At 43.4% G+C, this 21,632-nt stretch overlaps 1 protein-coding gene across 5 annotated transcripts in view; it reads left to right on the top strand.

Annotated features, from left to right (window-relative positions):
• SKAP2 (src kinase associated phosphoprotein 2) overlaps positions 1 to 21,632 on the top strand; it is a 185,076-nt gene that overhangs the window by 16,497 nt on the left and 146,947 nt on the right. For 4 of the 5 annotated variants that reach the window (XM_072650988.1, XM_072650987.1, XM_072650986.1 and 1 more), the window contains exon 4: positions 1,960 to 2,067. In XM_072650988.1, the coding sequence (XP_072507089.1) occupies positions 1,960 to 2,067 (108 nt within the window). Of the gene's footprint in view, positions 1 to 788; positions 814 to 1,959; positions 2,068 to 21,632 lie in introns of those variants that run through there. The other variant, XM_072650989.1, reaches the window with a different exon arrangement.

Genomic DNA, 21,632 nt, shown 5'->3' with positions numbered 1-21,632 from the left:
ACCATGTAACTCTGACTGTATCAAACCTAAATAAATTATCTTTGGAAATTTTTTTGAATCATCTTTCCAAATGGTGTTGAGTAGTTATTTTCTTCCTCAGGGAAGGTCTTGGTAATGTGTATATCTTATTCGACTTGACTTTCTACTGGCCTTGATTTATTGCAGGAATCTTATAGCATCTGGACGGTAAAGACTAGAACATCTTTTGTAAAGGTAATTCCCTTTAAAGCTGCAGTGACCTGGCAAGAGGACTGAGAATTGTCCAGTGAGGGAATTCTGAGCTGGAGGTCTTTCAAGACAGAGTTGAGGGCTAAAGCCCCTGAGACCTGGAAGTTGAGGCAAAAGAATTGAGATCAAATGAGATCATGTCTGAAAAGGCTTTTGCCAGCCTTAAAGGTCTATATAAATTGTATCAGTTGCTGTAATTATTATTATTTCTTCAGTGACTGTTTCTTGCATGTGGTTCTGTGCCTGAAGTTTACCTTTATCATCATCTGTATGGATTTCTGCATTTGTTAGCACGTTTGAGAGGAGTAGGATTCTATTCTCATAATAATCCTATTTAAAGATTACAATCTGGATGTTTGTCAGGTGCTTGGACTAGCTGAAAAGAGAGATCCTCAGAAATAAAAATATGAAGAATTATCCTTATCCCTTGAAATTCCACTGGAAGGTGGCCATGACATCCTTGTGCCCACAGTGGTTGACTGGCAGTGGCGAGGGGCCAACCGTGGTCCATTGCTAAGGCTTTGACTAGAGTATGGACCAGGACGATCAATGCCCAGCAGAATGGCCACATTCAGGGAATTAAAGGTGAATGATGACTCTTCAGTTACTTTGACATGGAAGTCTTGGAAGAGAGCTTCCCAAATAATAATACAGTGCAGGTGTGATGGCATGAGTGGGGGCTGGTGTAGATGGCCCTCCTTGACCTGTGCTTGCCTTGGGGCTGAGGGGGGCAGGGGGGCCCAGCCCTTCCTTTGGCAGGATCCAGAGTGATGTTCCAGTTGCCGGGGAGAGTGGGACGTGGAATGAATCCTGCCATGCTTTCGTGTCTGTTATGTTAGCTCTGTCCTTGGCTCCCAAGCAGCCTTGCTATCACATGCCACGCTGATCTGATCTGTATGTGTGGCTCCCCCCTCCCCAGCCCCTCCTCCTGTAGAGTAGACCAGAATATAATCATGTACATTACTGTAGCTTTTTACTCAATACAAACTGAGTAAATCTTCAGATATGAAACTGCCAAGATGAATTTGTTTATAAAAAAATACTTTTTTGAAGCTTGTGGTGGAGACTAAGAATAGAAAACCAAGGGGGAAAATGGGCAGAAAAAAAGTTTTTAAAAATTATTGTAAGGAAAGCAAAGACTGATAGGTGTATATGTTACAAACTTATTTGAGTTTTGTTTTTGTAAATTGTTAAAAAAGCATTTACCCTGAAGGTTGATGATCCCTGTAATGTAGCTAGGGCCATTTTATAGTCTTATATCCTTCTATGCTTTTTATAATAACGATGTTTAGATTGTTTCAGATGATCTGTTTTACCCTGCTATTTTATTATTGTCTGTTATTGAGTTAGGTAAAGGGTATCTGGAGCTTGAAAGTTTGACTGAGTCCTTTTTCTGGTTTCTCTAGCATTTTGGTATGCATTTTGCATATGTATGCATGTGTGCGTGCGTGCATGTGTGTGTGTGTACGTGTACACATTTGCAGTAACAGATTTCATAATTTTGGGGAGAATATTGTTTCAGGACAGATTTAAACAGGTTATCCTTTTTTTTTTTTTTAATTTTGGAAAGATCTGAGTTGAGCTGAATGTAAATCACAAGAGGATTGAACCTTGACTCACTTTGAAAGCACAGCTTGCTGTGTTCGCTGCCATAATTTAAGATTCTTTTGTCAGAACAGCCTTGTTTTAAATCATCACCTTGTAAAAGGCCTTTCTTTAATTCCTTTATAGTTGATGGAGAAGATGGAGAAGAATATGATGATCCTTTCCCAGGGCCTCCAGATACGCTTTCCCAAACATCTGACCGCTATGAAAAAGACGATGAGGCACCATCTGATGGTAGGTAACTGTTTCCCACAGATTATCCTTCTTGGGAGCTGCCATGTCTAGGGTGATGTCCTTGTCAGGAAGGGAAGATGTGGGCCTCCGCAGCCAGCTGGGGGTTGGCTTACCTTTCCAAGAGCCTTTAAGGAACTGAAGAGCTCTCTCTAGTGGTACCGGGCGCATACTGACCTCATCCCAGAGAGGCAGGAGTTTTAATGAAATGCCCCTTTTCTTGGAATTTGTTCTTGGACACATTTGAGAGGGCTCCAAACATTTTTGTGAATATCTTTAGTAGCCCATTGTTGGTTAATTTAATATTATCAGATTCTTGCTTAATTTTATTATGCTTCTTAATGGCTTGCTGTATTATTTATTTTATAAATAATGAAACAGTTTGCTTGATTGATATTTTTCCTACAAACTTCATGCAAAATGAGTTCATAAAATATTAAATTAATTATTCCTACCGTGCCTTCTCACATCGAGGCAGGCTTTCATTCAGTGCTTCTTCTGTATTCATTTTTTTTCTGGATTTGTTGCTTTAAAAAAGACAAAAGTTGTTTTGATATTTTATATTAATCAGTGATGGGGGTTAATTATTTGCATATTTCCATGCTACCACAGACATTTATTGAACGTCACAAATTATGAAATTTGTTTTTGTTTTAGTGTGTACTCTTTTTTTGAAAACAGACATGTTGGCTACGTCTCCACCGTACAGAACCTGATAAGGGTGATCCGTAGCTATAAATTAGGCATGTGTATCGATAAATTAGCCGTGCATATTAATTTGTGGCACTGAAAGTTTCCTATAGACATGGGTGTGATTTATGCCTTCTGTCATGATATGATGATCAAACTGTGCAGTTCCATCTCTAAGTACAATTGCTGAATGAAAATATGCTTCCCGCAACAGAGCACTCCACATTTTATGTTATCCAGATTATTCCCTTTGGAAGCATAAATTGCTTTTATGAGGTATAAAATTATGTCTATTGCAGAACAGGGATAAGTCAAGTACATGCATAAGTGATAAACATTCTAACCACTGATTCAGAATAACAATCTTTTTTTATACTCAGAACTTTGCACAATGTGTAGCAATAATAGTCATATTCATTTTATGTTGAGTTCTACATTTTGGCAAACCTCAAGCTTCGCTTTTTAAGGAAAAAGACGTTGGCTTTTTGTTTTTGCTTCCCCGTTTTAAAAGATACTGCTTTCTCTTCTGCCACGGCTTTACCATCTAAACAGAGCATTAACTTACATAACCTGATGTTCAGAGGCATCTTTTCTAATAGAGAAGGCTTTTTGCAGTTGACAAGACATGATTTTCAGATAAAAGTAGAAATTCTTTTTATTTACTTAGTTCAGTTTTTTGGCTTATAAAGTAAAACCTATTTGCTTTCAAGCAAGCATAATTCTGTCTGAAATTATAAATGTGGATTATTCATAGTCTGTGGAAAAATGGTTTGCATTTTGTAAAGCAGACTTTGAAGATAATTTCATGAGCTTTCTTAAGAAAAACAACAGCAACAAAAGAACCTCAACAAGCTAAATGTCCACATGACCGAGAAATCTTTCAGTGAATTTTGTTAGGAACATTGAACAGTTATTAAATTATGATCATGCAGTGACAAAACGGATTAACTACATTCTTCCTTTTTTATGTCGTCCAACTACAACATTTAGGATGTTTCCAGAGGTAGGTAGGGAATATGTGTGTAGTCTCAAAAGAGAAGGCATTAAAATTCGATGCCTGATTATATATGGTGATGTGCCACTGTGTTAGTTTTTGAAAAATATTTGTCTAATTTTAATGAGGATTTGAATAAAGAATTTTCAATGTTTAGAGTCCGCAAATTAAGTTTTAGGCTTATTTATTTCACATGTAGTTAAACAGCATTGTTTATAGGGTTAATTTTTTTTTAAGACTTTATTTTTCTTAATTAAAAAGAAAAAAAAACAGGCCCACCAAACCAGCCCCATTACTCAGACTCCTCATTGCCAGTTATAAAATATCGTTTGGTTGCATGCATTCCTTTTTCTGGGTCTTTTTTATTTGCATTGTATTCCTTGCTGAATCATTTTCCTTCATCATGTGATCTCAGCCTAATGATGTATTAATTACTAAAAAGATAATGCTTTTAACAATCAGTATAACCAAATTAGCGCAGGTCACCCAAAGGCCTTTTGTCAAATCCGATTGTTGGTTTGTCCTTTTGACTTTTACCTTATGGTAGGCACTCACAAAGTATCTAAACTTTGATGGATTATAAACTCTAAGCATGATATGTATTTTTCATAATGCTAATGTAATTTTCAAGGTACTGAAAAGGTCAAACCTGCACATCTCTGTGTGCATTCTAAGTCTGTCTTTCCCTTTAATATTTCTTTTTCTCTGTTCCTCTGGTTCAAAAGTTCACTCAGTTCCCAAATGGCCACCTAATTTTCCAGTTATTCCCTCAAGCCATATGTGTTTTGGTTTCTTTATGGTTTATTAGGTACTGTAGGAAAGTAGCATAAGTTATATCTTCTAATGAAATTCAAGCACACTTCAGTGATGTTTCGACTTGATTGCTAGTAGCAATTAAATCACAGCCAAGGAGAATAATGCATAATCTCACAAAGTCCAGACACCCTACCGAAACGGGAAGGGGCCGAAAACAACAACAAACCTTCCCGGCCCTGCCAGACAGGCCGTTTGCAGCCCGCTTTCTTTTATTGGCCAAGAGCCTGATTGATAGCAAAATCATAACTTGCTGCATGCTAACAGGCAGAGTTCACTTGTAGGTTATTGTGAGCTGATAAAGGGTTAGATGGAGTTTTGATTTTCGCGTTGGACCTTGGAGCTCTAGATTAATGGAATTTCAATGAGAGGCTGGAGTAGCCACAGCTTTGTCAGAAAAACGGATGGAGATTCTATAGTCATGTCTGCTCATTAATACCAGTTGCTTGAAAGGTGTGCTACTTACTTCTCTATACAAAAGAGTTGAGATAATTGATTTTTGAGTGGCGCGTTTAAAAAAAGAACAACCCCACACCTTATTGATGACTAGGTTGTTGTAACATCGGTGATGACAGATTTGTATATGGCTTGCAGCATAAAATAGTGTAACAATTTTTTTCTATTTGTATTTGGAAACATTTTTTTTTCTGATGGGAAATAAATTTTAAATTCAACAGTAAAAATAAATAAAATACTTTGGAAGAAAAAGCATTTTTTATTTGTAAGTGATGTTAAAAATAATGCCAAATTTTCATTTGGTAAAGGCAGTTGAAGAAGGAAATATTTAAATCATTTGAAAGTTCATTTTTATTGGATGTTTTAATTTGAGAATTATTCAAGAAAAATAATCTAGCAGATTGGCTTCTTAAATTTTGATGCCATTGTGCACCCAAGTATATTAGAGTATTAATGTGAATTAGGCGGGTTGTCATCAGATAAAATTATATAGAAAATGGAGCTCCATATCCTGTATTAAAGGTACTTTCCCTTTCAAGAATGTTAACACAATTATGATAGGGGTCACTGGGGTAGATGGAGTGGGTAGCACTGGGGAAGCTAATGTGTGATGATTTCCCCTTCTCAGATAATTTCCTATTCTTTGGTGATTTTTCACATTTAAAAATTATTTCTCCTTATTGAGAAGTATAAACTTTTTGAAGTAATCTGAGATAATAGGAAAAGAACACTTTTAATTCCTACTGTGTTGTGCATTTGAAAGTCTCCCTGGTAAGGGGAAGAGATGCAGGTTTGAGGGAGAGGACCCCATGGCATCAGCTCTTCCTGTCCATGAAAGGTCAAAAGAATCTCTGAGGGCATTTGTTTCAAATCTGATTCAATCCTAGGCCCTGATCATGCGATTAATAAGAACCTGGAAAGCTCTAGGGAGAAGAACTTAGGAAGGTGGAAAGAAAACGCAAGCCTCAAATAGTTGTGGCTAGTGCCCTGACCCTTTTTCTCTTAGCCAAAAAGGTGATAGAAAAATCAGCTTGTGTTAAGAAATAGGAGTATAGGAACCAGGAAAGCTTAGAGACAGAAGCAGCCAAGACACTCCGGTTGTAATTGATCATTTCCAGCTTTTTCCCTCTAGTGTACAGCTTTGGTGTATGGAAATTTGGATTTAAAACCAGATAAATTGCGGAGTGATTCTTCACTTTATAAAAAGGTTTTGTTTTGTTTTGAGTTTTTGCTTTACCAAATCACCCCCAGGATTTCTTTAAATAGTGAGTTCTCATAGTCTACCTAAATTATGCATAGATTTGAAAACATTCCATATATAAGCAGCCTTTGAGGAACATATCTGTTTTGTAAAATGAGGTGTAGAGCCATCCATTTCTTACAGAAATCAGTTGGCCTACTCTCCACTGGGTTCTGATGGAGTATGAAACAGTGTTTTAAAACACAAAGGGCTCTCAAATAGGAATCATTTTCCAAGCTCACAAATAATCTCCTGTCTTGGTTAGACATCATCCCAGCGTAGCATCGTGAGATACTTCTGATAATGAAAGCTCTAATTTTGTGTATTTCTCATGTTATTTTGAAGGCTGAGGCTTGGCTTGAAGGTTATATGTATATATGCACATGTATATAGCTTTGGCAGCATCTATTGCAGTAAACCATTTTTAAACCTTCCTTTTATTCTATTTCAGCCAGTGAATGAATAGACTTGGGTTTTTCTTGTGGTAGAATTGAACACAGCATGTATTTAGTAGTCCTGTTATATTGGGTTCTTTGGCCAGAGTTGTTGGGGTTCCCCCAAAACACGAATGACTCACTCCTCACCCTCACAAGCTGAATAGAGTTTCACCAGGGATGTGGTGCCACAGCATGGAACTCAGGTGGCCATTATAAAACCAGAGACAACAATAAAGGAGAATCCGGCACAAGCAATTATTGAACACCTTTTGTGTACACTGTGTGTTCTTCCAAGGAAGCTAAAGACGTATCTGACCTTGTCAGTGCCTTTGTACGGCTCATAATTGAGTTTGAAAGATACGACATATTTCAGTAACCATTTAGTTATTTTCAATACTTTTTTTCCTTAAATAAAAGAAACTTATTAGTACAAAGCTACATTAGACAAGTACGAAATGTTTTCTCTAAAGTACACAACCATTCTAATGATTATTTGTTCACCGCCCTGTAAATAGTCTGTTTTTTCTGCACATGAATTGACTGACACAAGGTAGAATTGTGACATAATGTGCTATGATGCATTGTGGGTGGGGAGTTTATCCTGGGCCAGGGAGAGGTGGCTTTCCATCCTACCTCTGATGTGTTCTGTCTGTGGGACCTTGGCAGGCCACTGTCTAAGGCTTCTCTCTTGGCAGAAGGACTTTCCATATTGGGAGTTCTCCTCTTTGATGAAATCACAGGTTTAGACCAGAAGGAAAAAAATAGTATGCTTGCCAGGGGACCTCTTGGTCAAGTGAATCATAGTCAGGTCATGAGTCATGAGCCAAATGGTTGATGGAAAAGCCTGGGAGAAGCAGCAAGAATAGTGGTCTAGGAATTGGGAGACCATGTGTATACACCAGCAGGCCTGGGGGCCAGTGGATCTGTCCAGTCATCAGCAACTATTTATCAAGTCCTTAGTGTTCCAGACCCTGAGCTTAATGCCAAGGATGTGAAGAAGGAGCTCCCAGACTAATGGAGGAAACCACATGCAAAGAACTGGGTAGAAATGGGATAGAGACAGGATTAATTGTGAGTGATTACCAAAGGGAAAGCACTAAGATGGAGGACTGGGAGAAGCTTTTGGAAGAAGGTGGAACTTTCACTGAGTCTCGAAGAAGCCAGGGAAGCCAGGAGGTGGAGATAGAGGAGAGCATTCCAGGCATGGGGCACTGACAGAGCAAGTGCTGGAAGTCAGGAGATGTCTCGTGCCTCTATCTCTCCTCTGCTCTTGACAGTTATGGTCCCCTTCTGTCATTAAGGTGAGACCAGAGAACTGAGGAATTTGAATGCCCAGGTAAAAAATTTGGAAGCTTTGGGAAGCCATCATGTCTTCTTGAGCAGGAAAGTGTCATAGTCCATTCTCTTTTAGGAAGACTGATTGGGCGACAGCATCTTGGATTGATGGGAGGCTGCTGTGTGTGTGAAAGGAGGTGGGTGGCAGCAGGGACGATTTGGGAGAAAGCATAAATCTGGAGAAGACTCTGAAAAGAACATGAAAGGATCCCTCCGAGACTTGAAGCCGGGAGATTTAGCAGACCAGGGGACAGTGTTGGGAGCCGGCTTGGGTTGGCGTGTGCTGCATCAGCAGACAGCTGTGGCTGCCTCTGTCCTCCCTGCACTCTGACCTCAGCACCTCCCATGAGTTCAGAGGTCATCTCTGTGCAGGCAATTCCTGTAGCTCTGTATGCAGCCCGAGTGTCTCCCAAGCCCCAGTGCCATATCCCCAACATGCCCATTGGACTTTTCAAATTGGGTGTCATTGAATAGGTGCCCCAAACAAAGTTCATTATATTTCTTTATTTTTTGTAAATGCTTAGAAATCAATTAAAACCTTTTTCTCCTCTCCCCAGTTCCTCAGAGTTCAGTCATCCACGTGCACAGCTTGGCGGTCTTCCTTGACTCCTCATGCTTGCCCTCCAATGGCCAGTCAGTCTCCAGATCCCATTGTTTCTGCCTGTGCAGCCTGCCCTGCCTAGGTCCCTTCTCTCCACTAGCCCAGCTACTGCTCTGTAGACCAGCATTGCCCCTGCCCCTGGGACCCTCCACCACAGGCCTCTCCTCTTCCCAGTCTGTTGTGACAGGTCTATCAGTACATCCCTCCTCTACTCCACAAGCTCCATCGCGATCATGTGTAGACTTCTCTGTTGGGCATTTGAAGCTCTTCCCTCCACTCTCCTCTTTTTACCCATTATGCCCTCCCTCACACCCCATGCTTCAGTCCTGCTGGCCTGCTTGAACCTAGGTCCTCCTCACCTGGAGGCCAGCCCTTTATCCACTGTGCCATGTTGCCTGGTACACAGTAGGTGTTTAATAAATGTTTGTTGGTCGCTTGACTAGGGTTTGGGTTGTTGTATGGTTTCAACAATTCAATTAAAAGAACATTTATCAGATGCCTTCTGTGTGTAAAGCATTGTGCTTGGCTCTGTAGGACAGCAGTGGGTCATGTTTTCCCTTGGAGTTAATCTGTGTTCTTTGACCTTAGCTTCTCTCCTTTGAGAAAGTGATGATAGAATGAGGCTCAGGATACTCCTAGGAATCCTATTTTGTTCCTGAAGAATTTGCGTGCGTGTGTTGTGTGTGTTGTGACCTCAGGGATGGAGTCATTCTGCCTGTGACTTCGAGGACCAGAGAGACAGATCAGAATGCTTTGGAGAGAATTTTTCTGGCATAGGAAGAAGAAGAGGAAGAGAGGTAGGTGGTATTTGGATTTGGGGAGGGCTGCGAGCCTTCTGTGGTCTCTGGGCCGGGTGTTCTTGGATGCTCCACAAGGAGAGAAGATACCACCCTTGTCTTTGAGCTTACAGGTGAGGGGATGGTCAGGACCGACCTTCATGAACTTCATCAACTCTGCCATCCCATCTTTACAGTCCTCATTCAGATGGGAAAAAAGAAGGAGGAGCCACTGGCATGAGAACAGTGCTAGGTTGTACAGTCATGGCTGCTTCAGGAAGGAGGGATGCTAGGTAGTCTTGTCCATTTTGGATATAAGCACAAGGAAAAAATGAGTGAAGGTGGATTGTTGGAATCTGAAGGCCAGTGGGCCTCATGGTCAGGGATCCTGCGTTCTGATCCTTCCCGACAAGGTGCAGTGAGCCACCATGTCTTACATGATATAACAGGTGCCAAAGGTGATTTCTCTTTGAGGAAGGCACAAGACTTAACAAGGGCAAATGACCCAACAAGGAGGAATTATTCTCATGGGAAAGGTGGAATGATATCAATGAGACAATATGGTTAGATGAATTAGAAACTGAGTGACTGGCTGGACTGTATTGGTTTGATGCCAGTTTGGCGGTAAGTCTCCAGTGGAGTGCCTCAGGGATCTTTTGTTGTCTTGGAGTTGTTTAGCATTTTTTATCAGACTTGGATAAAGGCACATATGGTATTCTCCTCATATTTGCAGATGACACCAGACTGGGACAGATAGCTAACATGCTGGATGGCAGAGTCAAAATTCAAAATTACCTTGACAGGTCCCTGGGATACATCTTGTAAGCTGAATTCAATAGAGAGAAATACAAAGCCTTACACTTGGGTTTGGAAAATCACCTTCACAAGTACAGGGTTGGGGAGGTGCATCAGACAGCCTTCTGAAAATGATCTGGGGGTTTTAGTGGACTGCAGACTGAATGGGAATTAGCCTTGGGGTGTGACAACCATTTTTAAAAAACTCAACCCAAGCCTGCCCAAGTTAGCAGAGTCCTGAGCTACCCTAATTCCTGGGAATTATTAGGTAATAGTCCCTCTGGAGACCCCATCTACAATGCTGTGTGCCCTTGTGGGGGCTCTGGGTTAAGAACATTGATAAACTGCAGTGTCTAGGAAAGAGATGGCAGCTGGGATGGCCAGAGGCCTTGAGTCCATGTCATATGTAGATTGGTCAGTGGAGCTGCAGATATTGAGCCTGAAAAAGAGTAGATTCAGTGACAAGGGACTGGCTCAAGAACAATCTTCAGGCAGAGAGACTTCTGTCTAGCTCCAGAATGGCCCCGTGAGCAGTGGGAGAAGGTGCAAAGATGTCAGACTAGGCCCAAAGTCAGGAAAAGCTTCTTGGCTGTTTGAGCTTGTCCTGAGGGTTGGGCTGCCTCAGGCAGCCACCGAGGGATGGGGTGAGTGCTTGCTGGAGGCCCCTGTGCATTGCACTTTTCCCTTTCTGGATTTTTCTATCCAGTGTTGTTTGATTATTTAAGGGGAAATTCTAGTTGATTGAATTTGGAACAAGAATGTGCTTAACCTTTTTACTAATACAATATGTAATTGTCTGAACCAAGCTTAAAAAAATCCACATGACCCTTTTGGGAATTTGTTCTAAATGGGATTTCTGTACAGGTTAAATCCCATTACATTGAACTCCATGAGGCTAACCATAGTCTCTGAATGGAGCTTGAAGTAAGTGCTTCTCTCCAGGGGGCTAGACCATTCCCATTATTTTCTCTTGCCTATGGAGTGCATAGATACACGTGGCCAAGAGATGGTGATAACCCTGGGCAGTTGGGGCCCAGTCCCTCCCCAGCAACTGAGACCGGGGTGCCAGATGGGAGCTTTTCCCCTTTGCTTCACAAGTGCCAGTGTTCCTGGACTTTCGTGCTGGCTGGTCCCATGAGCTCGGGCCTGGGGTCCCATGGAGCCTTTCTTTTCTTACTCACTTTTCTTCTGTCCCACTTGTTCCTGCCCATCGCTGCCACTCTGCCTGGTAGGAATGGGTCTTCTCCAGAATCAAATGTAGTTTTTGTGCTAAGAGGTGGGCAAGAATTAGGGAAAGGGCACAAACAGGATATAAGACACTTATATGTGTTTGTTGGGAGCGGGGGGCATCCAGAGAGGAGTTTTTGTTTGGGACCTTGGTGAGTTCAAATGAGGCAGGAGCCCCATCAGCCCTGGGGGCCAGGTATGAGGACTCTGTTTTCTGGGCTGTCCCCTCCCCCAAGCACTCTTGAGAGATCTCAGAAGCCCCGCAGCATTGCCTGCCTTCCACTCCTTGTGTGTGAGGTTCCTGGCAGAAGAGAGGCCAAACACCTGTATGCTGTTCCCACTCCTTGGGATCTAGTTCTTCTGTGAGGGGACCTTCACTGACTGCCTCTCTTCACCAACCTGGGCAAAGACCTTGGGGGTCTCACTGAATGAAGACAAGGGGAAGGAAGCCAATGAGGGAGACAGTGAGAATGGTTCATGGAGTCATGGACTTCAGGCCTCTGAGACTGTTTGATTCAACTCTCTCATTTTAGCCCCAAGAGGCTAAACCACTTGCTCAGTGTGGCCCAGTTAGTCCTTGGCTGACCTGTAGCCAGAGTCCCAGGCCCCTTCTGCCTGTTTTATGCTTCTTAGGTACAGCGGGTCCCATGGCCCTTGCTGCTCTCTCTGCCCAGGGGCCATTTCTTTGATGTCTGGACTACCTGGCTGAGCTTTCTAGTAGCAAATGATTGTCTCAGAGATTAAGCCATGTGTATCTAAGTGCTTTTTATGCACATTAACTTAATGAGTTCAATTCTCCCCATCCTATTGGCAAAGGCTCATTCCTGAGGCAAGAAGAAAAGGTTTCTTTGCTCCACTTCTCCCTCCTGCCCTTTTCACCTGGGCTTATGACTAGTGAAAGGGAGAAGAAGTTAGCCACCCTTGGAGCAGGACTCCCAGGGGCACCTTTGTTTGTGTGGCAGGTAGTGCTGAGGGGACAGATGGGGCTGAAGAGACCCTTCTCTGGAAGGAATCCTGTCCTGGGATATTGGGTATTTCATAGAATTATTGCCTGGCCCTGCTTCTGGGCAGATGTTCTTAAAACACTAGAAAGACCAGGTACATTAATTGGTGCCAAAATTTACTTCTTCCTTTGAGACATTCTTAAATTCTGGGCCTTCTAGGACTGTAGAGGAAGGCTCTGGATTCGAGGAGACTAGCAGTACTGGTTCTGCCCCCCCTCCCCCCCCCCCCCATAATTAGTGCAGCCATGGAGAAAAGAAAGCAAAGGCACAAGGCGGGCTGGCAGGGGTGGGTGTAGGGGGGGAAATACATCTTCCAAATTCCTCATTAAATAGACGGGTAACAAACTTTGTCTCGGTATGACTGTATGCTGACTGTGTGAAGACCAGAAGAAACTCCTGTAGAGCGGAGTTGGGCATCTGCCTGGAGTGAAATGGCTCTTCCCCTCCAACCGTGCTCTCTCCCAAAATATCGACTTCTTTTATTTTAAGGAACTGGGAGATTAATATGTTAATTAAAGTAAGAGTATCACAGTCCTGGTTTTAATATCACTGTTGCATTGTGTATATTTTTACCATTGCTGTGCATCTGGCAAAAAAGGTAATTTCCTCACATTCTCAGCTCAATAAAAATCTTGTAATTTCACTGTCTTTAAATTATATGTCCGAGTGCAAGTATGAGTGAGTGTGTGTATGTATAAACACATACATATGTCCCTGCTGTCAGCTGGGGGTGGGATTTCACTCTGTATCTCTCATAGTGAGGCTCTTTGTGCTGCTGACAGTCTATCCAGATGGTAGGTTTTTTCTGGTATGTGTATGTTTATACTCATAGGGACAAGGACTGGGTCTGGATGTGTGTGATTGCATTGGGAGAAGGACCTCCTAGATGAGGAGATGCCCTCCACTAGTTCAGATGGGACCTACCTGCTCAGCATTTTACTGACCCCTAAGAAGTTAAGTCTGTCTGGGTCCAAGACAAACCTTGTACTTGACTCCCTAGCTCTGAGACTCTCTATTTGTAGGGCATAAAATAAAATAGAAACCTTAGCATTTAAAAGCTCGGGCTTGCATTGCCTGGAATACAGTTAGTGTCAGGAATTAATAGTTCAGTAGGTCTTTCAGTTGAAAGGCCCTCTTGTACATGTGGTGTGGAAGCACTCAGAGGGAGAACCCCCCAGTCTTGGTTTTGAGGTTATTCTGGACAAAGTTGTGATTCATCCTTCATAGAAAAGGTGTCTCTTCCTTTGACCTTTTGCCTTCTGTGTGTATCCCCTGGGCTTAACACAGTGCTTGGCATGTAGACAGCAGCATAGTAAGGCTTCTTCATTTATCTGAGCCACTGTTGAAACAGGAATCATGAAGATTTGATCTGGGCCTAGGGGAGGTGAGGACTGACAACAAACTCCCTCTTTGCATCTGTGGTAAAACTGAGAAAAGCCAGGTATATCCTGGCACATGCCTGAGATTTGGGGGAGCAGACTTCAGACACTGAGAAGGAAGAGATGCCATGGATTGGAATTCTATAGGATTTAGCCCAGGAGGGAGGGGATGTTCTAGGATAAGATGCTGAAGATGCAGCAGGGCTCAAATCTACGAGGAGGAAAAGGGGACTGGTGTGGGCATAGAGGGGATGGAATGACCCCTAGGGACTCCCATTTACACACATATGCACGTACACACATATACACATACCCACACATGTGTATATACAAACATGTACACACATATGTATATTTATTTTTATACATATTTGTACATTTTACACTTATACATATTTGTGTGCATGTGCCTATTCACATATATGTATATATGAACATATGTACATATGTATATTTATAGATGATGGGCATGAAGGCAGGCTGCAGAGAATGAATCTAGAAGAATGTCAGAACAGGCTGAGGCTAGCAAAGATTACCAAGAACAGGAGAAAGGCCTCTTTTTTATTGATCTTTCTGTGACTTCGGACCCTCTGCCATCTTCCCCTTGTAGCTGCTCTCCTCCTTTGATGGCTCCTCACCATCTCTACCCTGGCTCCAGTCTCTTACACTCTCTTCCATCTGCCTTGGTGATCTCCAAAGCTCCCACAGGGTCAGTCATTGCCTCTGTCCAGACAGCTTCCAAATCCTTGACCCTTGAGTCTCTTCCATCCCTTGGAGCCCATCTGATGCCAGCCCATCTTGTGCCTTCTGCTGCTATTATCTCTTCTGTGTATCTGTCCCTTTCCTCTAGGTTATGGTGGGACTGTTGCCCCCGCTTCCTGGTGGGTTTTCCTGTGTTCCATCCCCTCACCTCTTGAAGCATCCCCCAAAATGATCTTCCTGAAGCATAGGCCTGGTCACCGACTCAGCAGCTCAGCTTGCATTTTGGAAGAGTTTGCTGCGTGCAAGTCTTTGAAGAGACAGTGACAGAAGAAAGCTGTTCCTACCCTTGAGAAGAATATAGTCTTACCCAGTGAGACACTATGTTGAAGGGACCCAGGGGTTGATTTGGAATGGTGGGTGGAGGAGAGTGTGCATGTTGGGCTCAAGAGACAGCAGATCAGAAGCTTAGACACAGGAGACGACCACCTATGAGGAACAGTAAGATTGGTTTGGCTGGATTGTAAGGGGAATAAAGTGCAGTGAGATTGGGGGGTGTGCTGGGGTCAGATGAGAAAGGGCTTCAGATGCCAAGTAGAGGGTTGACGTTTGATCTTGGTGGTCCTAGGGAGCCACTGAAGTTTACTGAGCAGGGGAGACACAAACCAAGCTGGCACTTTCGGTAGACCACCCTGAGAGAATTATCCATGGTCAGTTTATAATGGGAGATGGGCACTCAGGAGAGACACTAGGACTGGGAGTCTTCCAAAGAAGAAATGCTAAGATCCATAGAAGCTGACTGGAGAAGGGCCCAGAACTGAAGTTAGGGTTCTCTCCATAGGTCTGCTACAAAGGCTGCCCACCAGCAAAAGTGGCCCAGGAGTCATAAAGACTCTTCTCATTTCCCTGTGCAGGGAGGGCTTCTCAAACAAGCAACTTGAGGCAGGCTTTGAGGGTCTGATGCGCAGGGCTGACAACCATGAGTGAATAAGGCGATAGAGGTGAGGCCCTCTGCAGACGTACTGCACCACATGCACAGGCTGACTGCTGTGGTCAGAGAATGCTCTGTGCGCTGCTGTTTCTTGTAGGTCACTCATCCCTTGACCATGGAGGAGGAATCAAAGGTGACATTTTAAAGTTATTGGCTCAAGTGAGAGCTCTGCTTGAAGATGGGACACTTGGCTAGCCTGAGGCAGAGGCCAGTTTGGTGGGGTGGGGCAGAGGGGCGGGAAGGGAGATGGGGGGAGCCTGCACACAGAGTGGATTCATTTTTGCATTCTTTGCATTTGATTTTGATGATGTGATAAAGAACACACGTAATGAAAATGACTTTAGAGGTTCCATATTTCCGACTTTTCTATAAGAGAGAAATCCAAATGACTTCCGTGGAGGACGGAGCTAGTTGCAGAATGAGGTCTCCAGACTCCCCTGGGTTGCAGGGTACTGTTATTTTTCCAAGACTCTTGTTGACTGAGAGTCTTGGGCTATCTCCATCCATGCAGGTGGAAACCACAGGACCTGCTGATAGTTTGGATAGGGGAAGGAGTGAGAGAGAGTGAGGAGTGGAGAATGATTCCCATGCGACTTGGGAGGAGGGATGCCTTGACAATGAGGGGTCCTCGGATCCAAGTTCAGCACTTCATTCACCACATCACTCAGCACCCCCAACAGTGAGCCACTGAAGACTTCTGAGCACAGGAGGGGTGGAGTTTTGTACGCTCATGCGTGTGTGTGTGTGTGTGCGTGCGTGCGTGTGTGCGCGTGCATGCGTGTGTGCGCGTGCGTGCGTGTGTGCGCGTGCGTGTGTGTGTGTGTGGGGGGGGGAGTTTGGCAGTGGGTTGGAGGGGAGAATGGGGGCCTCAGAAATACTGTAAGTGGGTAGAAGTGAGGACAGGTACAAAACTGTTGGCAGCAGGGCTGCAGAGGGAGGGCATCACTGCCAGGAATGGTGCCAGGGCAGAATCAGATTGAGCTAAGAACCAGTCCCAAGGCAGAGCAGCTTTTCATTCAGGCCCTTGATTCCCTACTACAGGCTGGCCACCAGCTAGTTTGTGTTGCCCATTGGATTATTTGTGGTCCTGATTCTTCTGAGCTCTTGGTGCTCCTCTGGAAGCACATGCCTCACATATGTGTAGCACCATAGGGGGGATCCAGAGCAAAGGTGAGATGGTCACACCCTCATGGAGCTTATGGTCCACATTGACATGGGCAGGGTCTCTGCCTCAGTGCACCCAGAGCTAGAAGGGGCCCCCAGGGCTTTCTCATGTAGCCTGCTGCTGCCCCCTCAGGTCTACCACAGCTTCCTCTCCTTCCATGCTGGTCCAAGATAGTCATGTGGATGAGCCTGGGGGAATTCCGGAGGCGTTGCCAGGAAGGTGGCTCAAGGTTGTGGCACAGTTGGCATCACGTCTGTGTCCAGGATCTAGGCAGTTCACATTGGAGGGGCCTAAACAGCGCCATGGCAGCCCAAGGTCTTGGTTCTGTCCCCGAGGCCCTGAGCCTTCCCCATCACTTCTCTTTCTTTCATGATTCATAATGTTGTTTTCTTTCTACTCAGGCACTAGTCTCAACATGCACCAAGGCAGGCAAAGTCCCCTTTAGAGAGCAGAATTAGGGATTTTCCAGATGGTGATGGAAAATCCCAGTGCTGCAAATGCTGTGATTGATTGATTGATTAATAGGTTGTAAATATTGTAAGTTATCGTGATATCATGCCGGGAAGCAAAATTAGGAAACTTGTAACTAACTGGTTTTATATTATTTGAATCATCTAGAAAATTTTGGAAGCCAGTCTCTGTGGAATACAGTAAGCTACCAGGTGACCAGAACATTGGCAGGGTCTGATACCTACCCTCTAGTAAGGGACATTTTCTCTAGAGCTTTTAAACATGCTTGAATCCAAGTCACTCAGGTTCTGTTGGATCCACATGGTGACAGATTAAAGCTGAAAGGGGCCTCAGAAGTCATTGAACCCAGGGGATCTTCACCCTTTTTTTGGTGAAATGAGCCCATTTACAGGTCAGTCTAGTGAAGTCTATGAAACCCATCTTACAACAATGCTTTTAAATGCATAAAAGGAAACCAGTTACGGCAAAATACAGCTATTAAAGAAAAGTTCATGTTCCCTAGGTTAAGAACCTCTCATCTAATCTAGCAAATAGAATTACAGGGGAGGAAACTGATAAAAGGATCTTGGCCAATGTCCTACAAGTTGTGAGTCTCCAAGGTAGGATGTGGATTTGTTTCTGGGGCTCCAGATCTTTCCCCTTCAGCATGGTGTGCCAGTGGCCATCTCTGTGCAGCTTTTCCCCGACTCTTCCGGTACATTCCAGATGGGGGCTTGTCTTGTGAAGGGGAGCCACTGTCCCCAAGGCAGCTTATTCCATTTTGGAATAGCTGTAATTATCAGCAGGGTTCCCACAACCTTTTCTGGAGTCTCTCTGTACATTTGCTCCTAGTTCTTTCCCATGGAGCCAGTGTGGTATCTGCTTTGTACATGAGGGGCTTTCACATCCTCATGAACTGCTGTCCCTCCAGATCTTCTCCAGGCTAAACCTTCCTGGCTATTTCAGCTGATCTTGTGGGATGGGGCTAGCTGTCTGCTCTCCTCTTTGGGGAGTGCACTGCCTCCCTAAAAGAAGGTTCCTAGAGCAGCCGACAGTTGGCTAGGGATGGCTCGGTGGGCCTGGCCAGGGCAGAGGATGTTGTCACCTTGCTCCTTCTGCACCCACCTCCCTAAATGCAACTTCAAATGGCTCTCTGCCAGGAGTGTTTGAAGCTGTGGGGTCACTTGTCCACTGAGGCTGAGCTCATCAGCCAAACTCCCGGGTGCTGTTGACACACATTGAATTCCCATTTCTCTTGGGTTCTGAGTTTGCAAAGTACTTTAGATACATGATCTCATGTGTGCCTCACAGCAGTCCCTAGAGGAGAGTGTGAAGTATCAATGGGATTTGCCCTTTAATACATCGATGTTAACATTAACTTGGAAGCATCAGATGCTTTCATGTCCTCTGGAGGAGGCTTTTGCAGTTCCAGATGTTCAGTACTTCCAAAATTTGTGACTTTAGTGTTTTGGGTTCTCTGGCAAACCTTCAGTAACCTTAGTAGGATCAATCAATCAACAAGTATTTATTAAGTACTTACTGTATGCCAGGCACAGTGCTAGACATTGGGATCATAACTGCAGAGAGTGGAGCAGTCTCTGCTCACAAGGAACTCACTCCTTCGAATGGAGGATGTAAAAAGTAATCGTAACAATGATAAAAACAGCAGCGTTTACCTAGTGCTTGAGGTTTGCACAGTGCTTTACAGATCTCTCATTTTATCCTCACAGCATCCTTGGGAGGCAGGTTTGTGATTGTCCTGGTTTTACAGATGAGAAAATAACCTACACATGTGTATATGTGTTTACATACATGTAAACCTACGTACGTATACTTGTTTTCAAATTGGTCGGATACAAGGTAATTTGGGCAGAACAGCCCTGGCGGGTGGGCAGATGAGGACGGACCTCATGCCGGTGGTGGCGTGGAAGTGTATTTTAAAGGAAGAGAGAGACGCTTGAGGTAGAGGTGAGTAGAGGGAGTGCATCCCATCCCAGGTATGGGAGATGGTCAGAGCAAAGGCATGGGGACAGCGTGCTGGAGCAAGCCACAGAGAGCCCCTTTGGTGGGATTGCAGAGGGCAGCTTGGGGAGTGTGGAAAGGTAAAGCTCAGGAGAGGAGCTTAACATTTATTCTAGAGGCTGCGTACATCAGGGACAGGCAAGAGTGCATCTTCAGACATGCATTTCATGGCCATCACATTGGTGTTCTGTGCTCGGCTCTGCCTGCCTGTTTGGAGGAAATGCTTTTCTTGGGTGGGGTAAGGGCGTGAATAGTGGGTAATGATGGACATGGAAAAAATACCTCAGCAGCACATCGTAGATACATAGAACAGAATGACAGGAAGAAGTGTAGCAGGAGGACACATGTGGGGGTTTTATTATCGCCTTGTTAAATGTGCTGTGTGCTCGTAAAACCATGTGAAACATATTAACAGTTTTTCTTAAAAAGTAGGCTCCTGTTGCTTGTTCTTCGTATTTGGCGAGTTTTGTGTTTGTTGGTAGTTATGAAGTTCTGAGTGAAAAATGCAATGTAAAATGAATACCACGAGTTGTGGCAAACGGATTCAGTCTTCCCTGGCTAGCTTCAGGCTGAGTGTGTTTGAGTGTAGCTTTATGGGGCCTTGGCTGATGGACACAGTCTGTCTGTGGGCTGGCCTAAAAACCTTTCCTGCTTGGTAGGTGGGGCAGAACCAGCACACCACCAGCAAATTCTGGGAGAGTCCGGAATCTCCTCCCTTAAAGGAAGATGTTCTTGAAGGCATCCATAGAGAGATCCTGCTGTTAGAAACACAAATAGTCAATCTGAGTTTTGTTGTATAGATGCAGATTTTCATATTTTAGGTTTTCTTCAAATGAAATCAGTCTATACTTTGATATGTGATATTTTAAAATCATATTAAAGTTGTTTATTCTCTTGATATTATGTATTTGAAATTTTGACAGCAACATCTGCTCATTAGCAGTCCTATCCTGTCAAAGGCAAAATGTCTTAGGATTGTTGTTGACAGATTTCTTTACCGGTGTGAAATTTAGATTTGAAATAATATAGTGACTCTTGTGCTAAGGCTATGGTTTTTTTTCCCCTGATACTCATTTTGACTTTCAAAATCATACCTTTTAAAAATTTCCCTTGATGCCTTCAGGATGCAGAGATGCTTCCTTGTTGATATCGTTTTTCTCTCTCTTTTTCTCCCCCACTTTCTCATTATTTTCGTCTTCCCTTTCTTTTATCTTGCCGTTTCTATCTAGTTTTCATCTATTATTAAAAATCCATTAGGTTGCCATTACACTTCATATTTTTATGAATCTATTTGCGTATGGAAACCTGGGTGGCCGGCGTCCAGCAGCACAGACACTTGTGCGAACTAACTGGTAGAAACAAAGTCATTGTTATCTCTTTATTTCAGGAAGGGAAGGCTTAACAACTGTTTGTCCCAAAATGGACATGGAAAAAATGTGTCCAAAGAAGCCAGAATGACCATGGGTAGCCTAAATTCCCTCTCTGTGTTCCAGCAAAGCTGTTAAGGGAACCTTTTTAACATTGAGCTCTGTATGGGAAATGGTCTAGCAGTGCTCTGGGAGAAACACATGATTCTAGAGCAGAGAAGCCCATCAATCAGTGCAGGTGTCCAGGCACTGGGCAGGGGCTGAACGCGTACCGAGAGACTCCTGGGAGCAAGCCGCACCCTGATCCTCTGACACGAGCCAGGAAATCCATCACAGTAGATTTCAGTGGACATTGATCAAATTTGTGTGGAGGTGATTGGACTCATCTTTCAACAGGGGCCTTTCTGGGCATCCAGATCTTAGAGAATCAGGGTTGTAGAGCCAGAAGGGACCTCAGAGTCTGTGTTCCCCCTGGCCCCTTCCTTTCATAGAGGAGAGAGCCACCTTTCTTTTGGAAAAGCTCCTTTTATCTCTTGCTTTTATTTGCTTAAAGAAACTGGTCTGAAAACTTGATTTCTTAACCAGATAACTTTACTAATGAAACGGATTGATTTTGTGGCTAATAAAAATAGCTAGACTCAATCCAAATGGTTATTGTTCACCAACAATGAATTGTATTAGTCAACACCCTTTTTTGTTTTGAAATTTCCTTTTTTCAGTTCTTTTACAGGTAGGTTACTGAGTTTTTTAAATATTAAGAGGAAAATTTTAGTTCTTTTGACCTACACATCTCATAATGATACAAAATAGTGACATATGCTCAGTAATGATAGTACACTATGGAAGATCAGTAATAGAAAGCCCAAATCTTAGCATACATTTTTCTAGTTATTGCCCAATAAATGGCACCCGTGCATTTGAATAGTACGGAAAAAACTGATCGTGAATTTCTCACACTTGCATATATCAACTATGTATTTTTCCTTCTTTTCCACTATTTAATTTTAACTGAATATTTCGTGGATTGGATTTCAGTAGTGCCATGAACATCATAGGTGATTAATTAATGTTGAATTGAATTACAGGATGGAAGTGGGAAAAGTATTACAAATTGGGGAAAATGTAGT

The sequence above is a fragment of the Notamacropus eugenii genome, chromosome 3, assembly GCF_028372415.1.
Source record: "Notamacropus eugenii isolate mMacEug1 chromosome 3, mMacEug1.pri_v2, whole genome shotgun sequence".
Lineage (NCBI taxonomy): Eukaryota > Metazoa > Chordata > Mammalia > Diprotodontia > Macropodidae > Notamacropus > Notamacropus eugenii.
This window is presented reverse-complemented; position numbering and strand designations above follow the sequence as displayed.